At 37.1% G+C, this 17,073-nt stretch overlaps 1 protein-coding gene across 1 annotated transcript; it reads left to right on the top strand.

Annotated features, from left to right (window-relative positions):
* The first annotated feature begins 3,856 nt into the window (after positions 1-3,856).
* On the top strand, positions 3,857-7,365 carry LOC140234640 (uncharacterized). Its single transcript, XM_072314672.1, is given in 2 exon segments — positions 3,857-3,931; positions 4,141-7,365. Coding segments are annotated over 2 exon segments (3,300 nt in total).
* The last annotated feature ends 9,708 nt before the right edge of the window (positions 7,366-17,073 follow it).

Here is a 17,073-nt window from a genome sequence, read left to right as displayed (position 1 = left end):
GCCCTTGCTTGCGTATGGGCTTGTGAGAAGTGGTTTCAATACATATGGGGTCGCCACTTCATCCTACGTACTGACCATCAGTCTCTTACGACTCTACTATTAGGGGTTTCAGTCACGTGACAACTTTCGTTGACCGCGATAACAGCGCACGCAAAGTCAATGGAAGCTTATTCACTTTGCTCGTGATCGTGCCCAGCCGGCTGTTTGGCACGCGAGTTGAGTGTGAGAGAGCAAAACAGTGATTGTGACGCATTATTTTTGAAGGCTTGGAGCACCCCTGTGATTGGTCAAATTCCCTCGCAATCGAGGTAAATCTGATGCATAAACATGAAGAAATTAGCATACAAAAAAACAGCAACATTCACCAGACTTTGCAATGCGAAACGATCGTTGGAAGAAGAAACGAAGCTGGCACACCCCGAAGGAAACCTCCAAATCCACTGTTTTTTTGGTAGGTACCATTATCAATATTTTTTGATACTATATACAAAGTTTCGTAATTTTTCGATTAAAAATAGCGATGCTATAACCGCTAAAGTAACATAAGTTTTCAGCAAACTTTCGACTGATTTGGAAGTCCCGCGAACAGCTGACATTTGGGCGATGACGTGATGGCCCCGATTTGCATTGGATTCGTCCACTTTTTAGGGGGGTGATCAGGTTATGTACAAAATATTTTCGAAATTAAAAAACGATACAGGAACGTAATATATTCAACCTGCCGGTAGAAAACGATATTTATGTAATAGAAATATCATTCAAACTCTCAGTGTGAGGGATGAAATCATGTAATGAAAACATTTTTACCACAAGAAGAGCTTGGTTGCCCGTCATAAATAGTACTTACCCAAACAATGCTAGCTGAGCAAGCTGGCTGGTACAGTGTAGTATCAATCATGCAAGTGTGATGCTACACAAATCTACGGCAAACTTCGACGTTTTTGCTGAGAAATTACACAGTTTTCTTTAGTCCCAATAGTTTCCATAGTATCTGTTTATATTCATACGTTTTTGACGTACGGAGAAATGTAAGTGAATATTATTTTAAGCGCAAATTAAGCTGATTAAAAAGCATTTTTGATTGAGTATGTGTACGATCATGCCTAAGTGTGACCAGCAGCAGCCCCATGCATTACGCTATGCGTATGGGGCTGCTGGTCGATCATGCCATACGCATTGATATCGCATACAATGTGTAGTTCACGAGTGCAGTGCAGTGCCAGTGGGACTCGATTTCCCACAGTTGTTTACGAAATTTTGTCAGAATTTCAAGCAATTAATTTCATTAAGATTAACCTTAGTCACGTTTATATGGTCATAAAACCGTCACATGTAGTTAATCTACCGATGAATGTATGGATTTAATTTTTACATTTTTTTTTTTTTGTAGTTCTGTACGTTAGGCCTTTTGGCTTTTGTGATTTTCGTAGACCAGAAATGGGAGAATAATGATCTAAATTTTATAACACGGTACTAGCTAGACATGCATGATGCCGTGTTTGATTAAGTAAATTATGGTAGGCCTATATATTTGATACCAAGTCCAAGAATTGATATATGGTTAGCTTATTATTATCATTCATATTAAACAGCATTTGTGCTGCTTTTCAGTTTAGTTTAGATCTAGTACAAACTAGTCTACAAAGCTTCATTTGAATCAAGCTTTGCAAAAAAAAAATAACATAGAACAAAAAAAAATAAAAAAAGTAATTGATAAAAAATTTATGATTTATCTGGACTGGAGAGTGTAAACATGACTTTGTCAATTTGATTTTAAATTCAAAGTTTGGGTAGATGGGTAAAACTTAGAGAGCCTTTGTTATTTTTGTATAAACATTTTTTAGAAGGTGTACCATTACATTGTAAGCCTAACTGTTAAGCCTGCATTTCTCATCGTGAAGTTAGAACTATTTTCTTTTTCGATATTAATTTTTAGATACATTTTGTTAGTGTGAATATTATCTTCTTATTCATACAGCCGTGCATCATTTCATGTTCTTACTTCAACGCCATCATCAAATCGCTAAGGCTGGGCATCAAGCACCTGTCGTGTCAAGTGTCGTGTGGTCTTCGTGCGTTGGGCTTGGTTCATGCCGGTTGGCGCTTGATCATGATTGATGCTCAGTAATCATGGAAGCCCGTGAAAACAGGGATGAAGATGCACAGAACTCTTCACATGGTAACTAGCCCAGTTGATTTTTAGGTTCATCAATTTGAAATATAATAAGTTATAAATCTAAATAATTATGAGGCCAGAAATCAATTTTAAATGGAAATGGTATTTAATGCAATTTTTTATTATTTGCAGTGGAAGAGTCAGAGTGGGGGAAAAGCATATCAGTGACCTGCCAAACTGAAGTTTGTCACATGAAGGGGAAAAAAAATAATAAAGTGGAGCTCGAGTTTGAAATTATACATGTATTTGAATTTTTATTTACCGCAACACCAGAAAGTTATGATAAGTAAATGCTAAACTGATAATGATCATTAAAGTCATATCGTAACATTTTTGACTCGCAGTGCATCAACTCTCTCTTTTCAGTGAATGAAAGTCATGGAGTTTTTAGTGCTTAAGACTGAAACACACAAAAAAAGTTCTAATTCTTCAAATACCGGTAAGCAGTGCCTAAGTTAAAGATAATATAAAGTGCTCTCATGTCTTAGTAATCATGCAATAAAATTTTCGTACCAGAGCAGAGCGGGCCCTGAAAAATTCAAACGAGCCGTTAGTTTGACTCGACGCGGTACCGCGACAATCAATATACATGTATTGTACGAAACCATTATTGCATGAATACTAAGACATGAGGGCACTTTGGGGCGAGTAAGTCTCACAGTGTTAGTTATATGAAAGGTACTTTAACCTGGAACACAAACTAAGACAAGGAAACTCAGGGAAACTTTTGAGGTACCAAAACTTTATATTATCTTTAATTGTGATGATAAATTGTGTTGGGGTCACACCTGGAGGAAGCTTTTAACTCCTTAAGATAGAAATGTTAATACTTTTTGTTTACTGTATCATTATTCATTATTCATTATTCAGATGCCATTGATGTCAGCATTTCTTCACAAGACGCTCAAGGACAGGCTACTACTTCCAATCTGGCCGATGACGTGAGCATCACTTCACAAGACACTCCTGGACCGGCTACCACTTCCAGTCTGGCCGATGACTTGAGCATCACTTCACGAGACATTCTTGGACAGGCTACCAGTCTGACCGATGACGTGAGCATCACTTCACAGTACACTCCTGGACAGGCTAGTACCAACCTTGTAGAGCGTACATCACAAGGTTCAGAGACGTGTGAATTAGCTGCACATTCAAGTTCTGCAGCAGGTACAGCAATTTTTAATTTCTTAGAACATACCTGCTCCTTAAAGTAATTGAACATGGTTGTAAAGTGTATTGTGTTTCTTCACATTAAAAACATATAATGGAATTTTGGAAAACGCAGCCTGTACTGACAAAGATGACTCTGAAATTTTATCTACCTGATAGTTGATTAACGTAATATTGCCATTTGGAGGTTAAGCCTCCAAAATGCATTGAATTGCCCCTAAAACCAATGAATGAATAAATTAATAAATCAATATATAAATGAATAGATAAAGAAATAAATAAAGAAAACAATAACAAATTTATGAGTTACGAATTTCATGATGAAGTACATGTAATAAATAAATGTAAACATGCCTCTTAAGTTCATTGTTTTCCTTTGTGATTGTCATTATTCAGAAGCCGATGATGTGAGCATCACTTCACGAGACACTTCTGGACAGGCTACCACTTCCAGTCTGGCTGATGACGTGAGCATCACTTCACGAGACTCTGCTGGACAGGCTACCAATCATGAAGAGCATACATCACAACCAGAGGCGGCACATTCCAGTAGTACGGCAATTGGAACATTCTGCTCTGCAGTTGGTATTACCACTTCTCATTTCTCAGACCACACTCAAACTCTTCCTGAACTTAATAGTATAAGTAATGGTGTAGTGGTTGAGTTGCATTCATATCTAGTAGATAAATGTAAATATACATTTAAAGAGTTAGCAAGCATACTGTTAAAGATTGTAGGACGAGACGAGGTCAATTTGAATTCAACAGTCTCGTCTGTATGGACCGTATTGAAGTCACTCGAGAAGAAGAAGAAGAACAGGAAACGGAAACCAGCAGATCTGGAGAAGCTCCTGAATGAAGATTTCAAAATTGCCAGAAAAAGAGGAGTGCAAGTACAAGACACGCCACGCAAGAAACGACTAAGAGCTGAATTGCAGGAGAAGAAGGACGAATTGAAAGAGAGCAAATCAACACTGTCAAGCACACGGAAAAGGCTCCTTCTTTCCGAAGAAGACGCTATGCAGGAGTCCATGAAACGCAAGCATCTTGAAGAGGTAAATGAAGAGTTGACTAGGGACTTAAGCATTCTAAACGAGTCTCTCAAATCTGTTCGAGTAAAATACGAAGAGACGCTCAGTAGGCTGGACTCCATGACATCAAAGTTCAATCCCCTCCAAGATGAAGTTGCTGAATACAAGCAGCTCTTCAAGAAGGTTTCCGCGGAAAGCACAAACCTCCAGATGAAATACAATCAGGTCAAAGAAAAGATGTCACATATCGATACACGGAATGTGAACAGGAGACTAAAACGACAAAACGAAAAACTGTCAGAGCTCAAGCAGGCTAAAGAGCAAAAACAACGTCTTGAAAGAGAAATCACATCATTGAAGACGGAGCTTCAAGAGACAAGAAATGCTCTCAGCGCCACCAAGGAGGCCAAACAGGCTATACAATCCAAACTAGAGGCCAAGCGAAAGGAATAAAAACAAATTGGACAAAAACTTTGGTATCAACAAAAATCTGAAGGAAGGCCTGCTTTCGATGTAAACAAATATGAGAAGGATTTTGGCTATCTCCAAAGGCGCGCTGATCTCCTGGAACAGAAAAACAAGGAACTGTCGGACCATATTTCCTTGTTGGAGGATGATGAAATGAGCACATTTCAAGATGGCAAATACACAGATGAAGTAAGGGAGACAATAATGGAATTGTTGTCATACAACGTTTCCATGGCAAAAGTTTCACAGGTAATACGAACCGTGCTGAAGAAAATTGGGAAACGGGAAGTGCATCGCCTGCCAAGTTTAGCAACAGTATCACAAATTGCAATAGAAGCGCGTTTCCTGGCTGACATTGAAGTTGCAACCGCAATGGCGAACAATAGACCTGAAGAAGCCCTCGGCAATTGCCTACACGGAGATGGAACAACAAAATATCACAAAAAATACCAGAACTTCCAAATAACCCTACCGGATGGAACTTCACGGACCCTTGGACTCACACAGATGGCTAAAGGAGACACTGATAGCACTATGACAGCATTTGAAGACAGGATGAGGGAGTTAGCAAGTGCTCTTGACAGAAATGATGATAATCCAGAAGAAACCTACAATAATCTGGTCTGTTCTATCAAATCGACAATGACGGACCAAGGTCCGGCTATGCCGCAGTTTAGCAGTAGAGTACAGTGCCTCCGAAATGAACTGCTGCCAAAGGTAATGGAAAAATGGGAGGATCTCCCAGAAGAAGTGAGAGAAAATGCCAAATCGTTTGGACAATTCTATTGCAAACTTCATCCTCTAATCAATTTCTCGGAGGAAATTAACAAAGTTTTGAAAGCCTTTGAAGAAATATCTATGACAGGCAGAAATCCGCACACCTTTGCTACTGGAGAAGCCGGTGTAACCCGAGTAGTTCGTACAACCAGCAAAGCCTTTAACCATAGGGGTTCGGACAAATCAGGTGTCGAGGATGCATTCACAACATATGTTGAACATGAATTTGGTGTAAAAAATTCAGTTGTGAACTACCTAGGAAACAGAGCAAATATTTTGTTCGAAGGAGCTGCTCAGACCTACTTTCACAAAGATCATATCAAAAGTTTCATTGGGATCCTTCCAGACCCAAACAACTTACTTCTTGCTGTGAAGGAAGACATCAGTGAGCCCATTCATGTTGCAGAACTCAAAGCACTTGGAATCATATACTATGCAATAACAAATCCACTGTGGAAGAAAATCATCACCGTCGACAACATCCTTGGCATGAATCGCTACCTCCACCAACTACAGTGTCAACTAATCAAATGGAAGGAAGATGCCACCACCCTTCTTCATGGAGAAGAAATTTCATCTGACATGTCAATCCACCATGATAGCATATCAGAGAAACTCTATGAAGAAGTCGATCCTGAGGTGGAAGCCCTGTGCGTACAGGCATTAGAGATGACAGCATGTGCCATGCTGCTCATCCTTGAACGTCAGTGTCAAGACCAGCTGCCGGGGGGAAAATACTGGAACATCAATGAAGGCATGGAGGCATCCTTTGCTAATGTCCCGACAACAAACATTGTGGCAGAGAGGGATTTTGCACAACTGGACCTCCTGGTTCGCCAAAAACCAGCAGCAAGGACGATGACGCTGGAAACAATTATCATGTGGGTTAACAACAGAACCCCCTCATGGCTAGATAGCCTCGACCCAGAGACAAAGGCCACCTACATGCAGGAAGCCCGAGGCCATTCCTGTCTTGTTCTTGATAGGTACAGAAAGCGCATGCAGGCCCTTAAAGAAGAGCGATGGCAACTCCTCAGTGAAAAATCTCAAAAGGTGAAAGAAAAGGAAACAAGACAAAGGAACCAAACACTTGACCTGGTGGAAAAAGTGATGAACCTTGGAGGTGCTTGGACGTCACCAGAGGAGGCCGAAGCCAAATGCACAGAGCTTGAAGAGGACGGTGTTCAAACTGTACGAAGAGCCATCTATAACCAGTTGCAATTTATGAGTAAAATCTTAAAATGCAAGGCACCAACCAAAGAACACTTCCAGCTGTCATCACAACAGAAACAATTTTCCAATGCAGAATTGTTACAACATGTAAAGGAGGTCATAACTGCAAATGACATGACCAAAGGCAGTGCAGAAAATGAAGCAACTACATCTGCTAAGGTGTATATCACATATACAGACAAGGATGAAAGAGAAGGTCTCTTCCTTGAGCAGAAGAGGAAGCTCGGTGAGAAAATAGAAGGGGAGAGGAAGAAAAGAGCTGCAGAGAGCTCAAAACAGCTTCTTGAAGAGTATGTCCGAGAGCCAGAATTACTGGTAGGAAAGCGGATTGAACACTTGTTCATCATTGAAAAGGAGAAGAGATGGTACTCTGGAACTGTGATGAGAGTAGAAAAAAAACACAAAGATACAATGAAAACGGAGTTTGCTGTTGATTATGATTTAGAGTCAGAATTGGAGGTTTACCCATTACTGAAAGATTTAAGCAAGGCAGAGTTGATTGTGTTGTAATGTTGTGAAGTAAAAGGGTTGGATATGACGATATGAAGTTATGGATTTAATTCATTCAAGTCACATTTATTTCGGATATTAAAACAAGGTAAATATCACAAGGATTCATTTGGGTAACACCTATAAGAAGCAAACGCTTGTCGGGTAAGGTGCATCCTATTGCAACTGTATAATAAACATAAATAATGATATGATATACAACATAAAAGCGACTAAAAAATAAAAAAAAAACATACAGCGTACATACATACAAAATACATTCACAAAGACAACAAATAAAAAAAAATAATGGATATCGGGTAAGTGAGGTATCAAAATAAAAAATTAATGTTGGTTGAAACGTACGTTGACTCAAAAGATGTGAAATATCAGATTGGATAAGTTAAACTGCCAAGTAAACAGTAAAAAATCATGCAATTAGTCAATCAGCATTCGAAACATATTATAAGCGTCAATAATATAATTCGTTTGATTTTTGTAGAAAAATAATAATACTAATGTTAATCAACACTAACATCTAGTGATAATTATTAAAATGAACTTTGAACAGTAACACACAAAAAACAATATAGCATGCAAAACATTAAAAGCAGATACTTATTCGAACTTATACAAATGAAATATAATGTCAATTTTTAAAAGCATGCCTACTATCATGTAAAAAACAATTAGTCAGTATTTCATGTCATAATTTGCCAGATAAAAAGGAAGTGTAGATGGGAAACGTTGATTTTTGTTGCAGAGTCAAATCGGAAGAAATCATATGATTGCACGTGAATTCAAAGAAATGTATTGCACAAGGATCATAATAATGTGAACTAATAACATATGTAAAATACGTAAAATGCATGCGATGAAATACTATTGTGACACTGATAAATTATAATAAATAAGGTAATAATACATTAGGAATTATGCTCAGAATGGCAAACAAAAGAAGAAGAAAAGGCGAAGCACAGTATTGCACAAAGATCATAGCAATGTGAAACTATAGTATGATATAATAATGAAATGCATGCAATGTGATACTACTTTATGAGACTTATGAAAATCTACACCCACTGGTAATGGGACAAATTGATTACGGAAATATAAGTTGAAGCAAATGAACATAAATAAACTCAATTAATGATACAGCGCAATAAAATGATATAATAATAGTGAATGGAAATGATGAAAATCAAATTGCATTGCATGATAAATCATAGTAAACAGGGCACTTTACATTGAGAATTATACACAGTATTGCAACCAGGGGAAAAACGAAGCACAGTATTGCACAGATATCATAGCTATGTGAAGCTATAGAATACATGAAATGCATGCAATGATTATGAGACTATACGAATGTCTACACCCACTGGTAATGGGACATATTGATTACGAAAATATAAATTGAAGCAAATAATCATATAAACGCAATTAATCATACAGCACAATAAACTAATATACATGTAATAACAGTGACTGGAAATGATGAAGATCAGATTGCTTTGCATGAGAAATTATAATAAAGTGGGCACTTCGCATGAAGAATTACTCAGCATTGCAACAACAAAAACAAAAAACAGTAAAGTTATATACTGTGTTAATGGTAATGTACCTATTCATCGTTAATTGCAAAGGAGGGACATCTTTAATGTCTTCTTAAAAGTAGTGAGCTTTAGAGACTTGAGCGAACTTTCTAGATTGTTCCATAACATGGCGCCGTGGTATTTTATCGATTGAGTTTGAGCAAAGGATGTACGAAATATCGGTAGTCTGTAATCATTATTGTGTCTGGTGTATTTTGAGTGAATTTTGTTTTGTTGGATGAAATAGTTTGAGAATATGGCGGGGAGGAGTTCATTTTTGAACTTGTACATGAATATGCCTGTCTTAAAGAATATGAGGTTTGTAAGAGGGAGAGTCCCAAGTGGCGTAAAGAGCGGCTCGCAATGAGCTCTAAAATGTGCACCGGTGCATATACGTATAGCTCTTTTTTGAAGTATAATAAGTTTGTGCAATCGGCTCTGAGATGCTCTGCCCCACACAAGGCTGCAGTAATTTAAGTGGGGTATTATCAGGGCGTTGTATAGAGAATATAAGGTGGTAGTTGGCAAAAAAGACCTTACACGACACAGTATACCTATTGCCATGCTAATTTTCTTTGAAATGTGAGTTATATGAGAGTCCCAATTTAGTCTGTTGTCAATGAGCAATCCAAGAAAGTTGGTGTATTCAACCTGAGGGATTGAAACGCCGTTCACATGTAATTCAATGTTGGCATAGAGTGGCTGTTTACTTCCTTTGGGATTGAATGTCATGAATTTGGTTTTTGTGGTATTCATGAGTAGTTTGTTTGTCTGAAACCAGGTTGCTATTTTCCCTAATTCTCTATTGGAGTTTGCAACAAGTGATTGAAGATTATCATCGGAAATAAATAGCGTTGTGTCGTCTGCATATAAAATGTACGAAAAAAGATCAGACGCTTTCACAAGGTCATTCACGTATAAGATGAACAATAAAGGGCCAAGGATACTCCCTTGTGGCACACCTGTGGTTATCAGGGTTGTAGCAGAATCAGAATCTTTGAAGTGAACGTATTGTCTTCGATCTTTTAAATAGGATGTAAACCACTGAAGCTCCAAGCCTCTAATTCCGTATTGAGAGAGTTTTTGCAGAAGTATGTCGTGATTAAGGCAATCAAATGCTTTGCTTAAGTCAATGAAGATTCCTAACGCTTTCTTTTTGTTTTCAACAAAGGACAAAATGAGTTCTGTGGCGTGAAGAAGCGCCATCTCGGTTGAGTGCTTTCTACGGAAGCCGAATTGTTGGGGAGTGATGAAAGCATTGGCAGTGAGATACTTGTAGAGCCTATCGTAGACAATACGTTCTAAGACTTTTGACAAGGAAGGGAGAAGAGAAATAGGTCGGTAATTGTTCAGGGTATTTGCATCGCCTGATTTATACACGGGGATGACCTTGCTTAGTTTCATGGCGGTCGGGAATTCTCCATAAAAGATCGAAAGGTTACAAATATAGGTGAATGGAGTTTGTATATACGGGATGATCTGTTTCAAAAAGTTTGAACTGAGCCCATCAATTCCAGTAGAAAAACTAGATTTCATTTTGCTTACGATATTACATATTTCCTTTTCACTTGTGGGGTAAATGTAAAAAGACTTTACTGGGGTATCTTCAGAAAGAAAAGTCTTAAAATCGATATCAGATGGGCCAACTTCTGAAGCAACATTTTTCCCAACATTAGCAAAGAAATGGTTAAATGCTTCAGCCATGCTTTGGTTGTCGTACACTTTCTCTTGATTGACGGTAATGTAATTTGGAAGAGTTCGAGATTTCTTCTTACCGATCAAATCATTTATGATGGACCACGTCTTCTTTAAATCAAAGCGACAATTTTGAAATAATTTCTCAAAATACATCTTTCGAGAAGTTTGAATCAAACTATTTAATTTGTTTCGAAACTTTTTATAACGCAGTCTGTCTTTTTGCAACTTGGTAAATAAATATTTCTTATAAAGCCTTTGCTTTCGATTTATGGAGCGTACAATGCCAGAAGTTATCCACGGCTTCTTGGGGTCCCGTTTCGTATTTTTCAATCTTTTGGTTTGAGTAGATTTTTTGCGAAGACTTTGCAAGGTATCAACAAGATTGTCGTAAGCGTCATTGACACTTGTACTGGATAAAATGTTATTGAAATCTGCGTGTTTTATTTCTTCTAAAAAATACGGCATGTCAACTACTTCCCTCCCATAGGACTTACGCTTGACAGATCTAAAACGTTCTTTAGTTTGAGTAATTTGGAATATTGGCAGGTGATCAGAAACATCAGAGTACAAAATACCAGATTGAGTGGGCCTATCTAGATCATTCGAAAAAATGTTGTCGATACAAGTACATGAATGGGGGGTTACACGCGTCGGCTTAGTTATTAGTGGTCTAAAACTATGTGACAACAAAGTGTTTAAGAATCTGCCTGTGTCCTCGTGGAGTGAATGCTTAAGCAAGTCAAAATTGAAATCCCCAGTCAAATAACACAGCTTGTGTTCAGAGTTTATTTTCTGTAAACACTCGTGTAAATCGGTAATGAAAGCATCAGAGTTGGAATTTGGGGCCTTGTAAATTACTCCTATTATCACATTTTTAGAGGACCTTTGCTCTATTTCAGCAAAAATCGTATCGACACTATCGTTTGAAAATTGAAGGTCGGGTCGTTCTTTAAACTGTAGGTCTGGGTTTAAATACATGCATACTCCCCCGCCTTTCTTTCCTTTCCGACTTTTATATATGAGTTGGTAGTCTGAGATCTGAAACACATTTGGTACACATTCATCAAACCACGTTTCAGAGAAAGCATAAATATCAAAGTTGTGATTAAGTGATTGCAACAATTCTTGAATACGCAAGTATTTAGAAGAAAAGCTCTGCGCATTCAGATGAAATAAGGACAAAAATTTTGAGGTAAGTTTAGATTGAAGTTTTTGGTTAAATATATCACTGAAATAATATTGGCAAGGGGCACTGAACAAATCAAATTCACATTCATTTTCCTTTTCGTCAGGGTTCAGAGCAAATATATCCAAAGCTAAATTATCCAAATGTGAAAAATTGACTGCTTTCTCACAATTGAAAAATTCAAATAAAGTGTCATGTAGAAAGTGATTGAATGGAAATTCGTTCGCTAGGCATGATGGACAAGTCCACTGTTGCCTGGATAGTTGCCTGGGAGATATTGTGAACGTGAACGTATTACTGTTATAATTTATCAGTGTGAAATGTGAAATTAAACTCAAAGAAAGTTATCTCCTCAGAATTTGCATTTGACAGCAGTGACAGTGATACTCCCATATGTATGTGAATTTTCATTTCAACTTGATATTTTGAAATCTACTTTGATCAAGTTTGATCAAGTAAAGGCAAATTTTCTTAAAGATTCTGTTCTTGTAGGTGGAATGTTTATGACACATTATTTAAAACATTAGATAATGAATAATTGTTTTGAAAGAGTAAACAATTCTCTTCCCAGTATTACAATTTTGTTAAACAATATCTGTAGAAAAAAAAAGGAAATACAGATATATCTTGTATTATAAGCCCTTTCATGTACATGCTGCCATATTGTGTAAAAGTGAAGAGCTGAAAAGTAATATCTAAAATTACTGTTGATACTTTAAAAGTGAACCTGTCTGTAATGACTGGCTTTACTATACTTCTTTAGCTCATTGTCCTTTGTTTTGGTAGGAACTACTCCAGGTTAGAAAGATGTTGATAAAGATGTCGTAATTTTTTTTCAAAACTGTTACTTCAACTATGTATGTATTATAATGTAATTGAACATCTCATACATAATTTCAGCCATTGCCTTTAAGTTGAAGAAAATTCAATTTACAGGCTTCATTACTAAACATACCTTTGTAAACAAAAACATGTTGAACAGGCATTGATATGGAATTCTGTGGAAAGCATGCATGTTGCTAAAAAAACAATGTTACATTTCATGCTTACATATATATACATAGTAACATAAGTTTTTCCCTCATGAAAACTGTATAAGATTTGGAGTTGTCACCAATGTTAAAGTTTTATGCTGGAGACTGTAATGCAAAGTTTGGTCAGGTGCCAGATGTAAATAGACCTGTCGTAAGTTTCCTTTCCCTCCTTGTGTTCAGTGCAGAACCATGCATTGATTAGTAACTTGTACATGTATTTCTCCTCAGACTCTCAGAGAAAATGACAAATCCAGATCCACCTGTTTCTTATTATTTTGAATTCTCAGTTGTTATTACCTACAGGTGTATTTTCCTTTGTTATCCATTCATTATAATCCTGTCATAAATGTTGATACTTTTTCAGCAATATTAATTATAATGCCATGGTTTTGAATTACCTTTGTACGTTATAACATACAATTGACAATTGCTGAATATTTTCTTAATGAATATGACTTGTATGTAATGAACAGAAAGCAATGCACCAGAATGGGTAAAAAAAAGATCCAAAAGTGAAAGGTACACTATTTGAAGTTGAAATGTCCATGTTGATCATTTTCGTGTAATGACTGGTGGTACACTCTGCAATTCATGTATTGGTAAATGCATGAATGCATTAAGACTGATACATGAAGTAGTTTCACATTAATGAAGCTGATATGTTCTTGATGTATTTCCTAAGTTGTATATGAATGGTCCTACATTGTGCTCTCAATTCTCAAAATTATAACCAGAACCAGTTATCACAAAATATTGTTTCTGATTTTGTAATGTGCATTTAAAGGCCTGCTCTACATGTATGTTGTATGTGTGTGTGTGTATGCACATGTGTTTCATGTGTTTGTGTGTGGGGGGGGGGGGGGAGGGGAGGTGTGTTGCATGTTGGTAGGTGAGAGAGAAAAATTGAGTGTACATGGCATATCTTTGTATTGCATGTACACAATACATGTATGATCAAGAAAGCAGCTTTTCAACGCAAGTACAACCAATTACAAAGTTTAAAGGGACTGTACAGTACTGGTTGAGGTAGGGATTCATGTTTTGAACATTCCTAGGTGAGATAATGAAAAGCCTCTTATGAAATATGAAAGAGCATGTAATTTTAAGAAGGATTCAGCATTTATTTGATGAAAATTGGTTTTCAAATGACTGAGATATCGAAAAAAGTGTTAATAATAAAAGGCGACATGCCCCAACTTTATTAGTATCTCTTTGTTTCACCTTGTTTTTGGATATCTCAGCCATTTCAAAACCGATTTTCATCGAATAAACTTTTGATACCCCTTAGAATTGCATGCTTTTTGACATCTCATAGAGTGGTTTCTGAATATCTCACAAAACGTTGAAAGCTAAATCTTCACCTCGACCAGAACTGTACACACCCTTTAAATTTATTCAAGGTCAAAGTCATGGTCACAATGCATAATTTCTCACACCTATTTCACTTCAACACAAAGCAGCTGGACATGAATGAAAAATATGTAGAAATATCTATTTGAATAATCAATCGTTTATTTACACAGAAAATAGATAATACACAAATCTATGATTTCATCAAGGTCAAGGTCATAGCTACTGATTTATTTTCCTTCCACCATCATTGAATATTGAAGAAAAGAATTCATACAAGAATATATGCATGAAAATGTATGTTCTTACTGCACATAAAGGCTGAAATATGTGGAAATATTCCAAAATATGATTTAATATTTCATAATTTCATATTTATGAATTATGATGAATAAAAAAGTTATCAAATCAAAGCTAAATCAAATTACTAAACAATATCTGCACGCAAATTGGCGTTTAACTTCACATAATGGATGAAATATGTGAAGATGTGCAAAAAATATGATTTAATATTTAATAAATTCATATTCATATATCATAATAATAATAAAAAAATGTCAATTCGAAGCTTGATGTATCTACTATCACCCTGCCAAGTTTCATCCCCGTACTACAAAAAATAGGCGAATTACATCAATTTGAAAGTAGAAATAGCAGGCTCTTCATGGTACCATTGTCTAAATAAAGTAAAACAAAAGAATGACCTTTGACCCCGGGTCAAATAATGACCATGGGTGTCAAAATATAATTGTGCATATTTAGTGAACCGATGGGTCAATTTTCAAAATTCAAAGTGTTCTGAAATCAGGAAGAGATGATCTTTCCATTAGTACAACTTCCAAAGGCACAAATACTACTTTTAAAAATTACCTAAAATGCCTACTACTATCGAGTAAGGGAACCGGACGACAGACCATGCGAATCGCACGATGGGCAACACGACTTGTGCGATTCAACTACACAGTTGAGTACAGTCCTGGAGTTAAGAGTACCCAATACGACAGCTGACACACTTTCGCGGCTTCCGCGGCCAACCACTGATCCCGTCATCGATGACGACGATGAAGTTGTCTTTCAGCATGTTAACGCGATGTTCGCTAGCGCTACGATGACAAAATCTGAGCTTCAAAAAGCGACCGCTACGGATACAGTGGTACAGCGTGTTATTTCATACACAGTGAATGGGTGGTCTAAGACCCCGTTTACAGTGCGGGGCCGGGCTCGGCCGCGGCTCGGAAGTTGAGAGGTGGAATAGAGTGCTAAAGCAAACCGTGCAGATTGCTTCCATGGAAAGGAAACCATGGAAAGATGCAGCGCTTGATTTGCTGATGGCGTATCGCTCAACACCTCACCAAACGACCGGGAAATCTCCTGCTGAGTTACTCCACGGTCGACGCATGGTAACACATGTCAACATTCGCAAAGATCGCAATAGTGAGCGAAGTACTACGCGCAATGACACAGTTGTTCGCGAACGCGTGGAGAAAATGCAAGCCAAATCGCGTGAATACGCAGACAAAACTAGGGGTGCAACCGTCCCTATGTTCAAAGTAGGGGATTTGGTCAGAGCAAAGCGTGCCGTTAAAGTGCGCAATTCAAAATACTACCCACCACAGCGCATTGTAGGCAAGAAGGGCCCCTACACATACATTCTTCAGGACAACCGCATTTGGAATGCATCCAAATTAACAAAATGCCAAAACCAAGAAAATGAGTAAAGACTCGAACACTAAAGACTGAGAACTATGTTCATATATTCACCATGTGTTGCATGACAATGCATATGGAAGTTTTGTATGTGTTGTTCCATAAATACACATGTTATACCTTGTGCAGAGAGTAAAGGTATTGACACTCATTTGCAACCATCTTATAGATGACTTTTTAAAAAGAAAACATCAAAAAAAAAACCAAAGGAAGTTCTAGGTCCAAACGTTTCCTTAATTGTTATTGGGAAATTTATTCTGTTTAAAGTCACATTTAGTTTGGTTTATGTCTGTCCATTCAGTTGACAATTGCTTAAGTGGTTCTCTTCAGGACTCCACATGTGTGCAAATGAGTGATACCACCTTTAAAGAAGATATATTGGCTGTAATAGATGTGTGCATGTATACAGTTTCATACATTGGAAACAGAGAGAAATTAAGGATAGACATTTATGTGTAAATTATTTCCACACAGGTTTTATTGGCTTAAAAAAAAAGAAACGAAAGAAAGTGAGATGCATACAGTCAAATTTAGCCGATAAATAGATAGATTTGAGAAATTTCATTTTAAATCAGTTTTAGGAAAGTCAAACAAAGAAATACATTATGTAATATGTGATTTGCACAATATCATTAAGGGAGTTAAATTACACTTTATACGCATGCAAGTTAGATGAATATTAAGGTAGTGGAAAACATATATACAAGATGATACAGGTTTGATGTTAAAGATAAATACGGCATTTGGTTATAATGACAGGAATGCAATGTGTACCTGGGGAACTATTGTTTGGAGTTTATTATACATATTCAAACCATTGTAATTACTGACAAGTTATTGGTTATATCAGGTACATGTTATGAAGGATATTCCTTTTAAGGCACAACAGAAAAACTGTGTTAGGGAGATATCTTCGTCGCGACGATATGAGACAAAAGAACGTCGCCAGTCGTCCCCGACGACCCAAATTTTGGGCCTCATGTGCTCATTACTGCGCTCTTTTTGGCTCATTATAAATATCAACAAAAGATGGTTCCGACGAGTCGGAACGAAGTCGTCTCTTTTCGTCGCGACTAATCAATTAAAGGACAAGTTCACCTTCATAAACATATGGATTGAGAAAATGCAACAATATTAGTAGAACACATTAGTGAAAGTT

This window comes from Diadema setosum, chromosome 11, assembly GCF_964275005.1.
Source record: "Diadema setosum chromosome 11, eeDiaSeto1, whole genome shotgun sequence".
NCBI lineage: Eukaryota > Metazoa > Echinodermata > Echinoidea > Diadematoida > Diadematidae > Diadema > Diadema setosum.
Note: the sequence above shows the minus strand (reverse complement) of the source record. Positions and strands in the feature narration are given on the sequence as shown.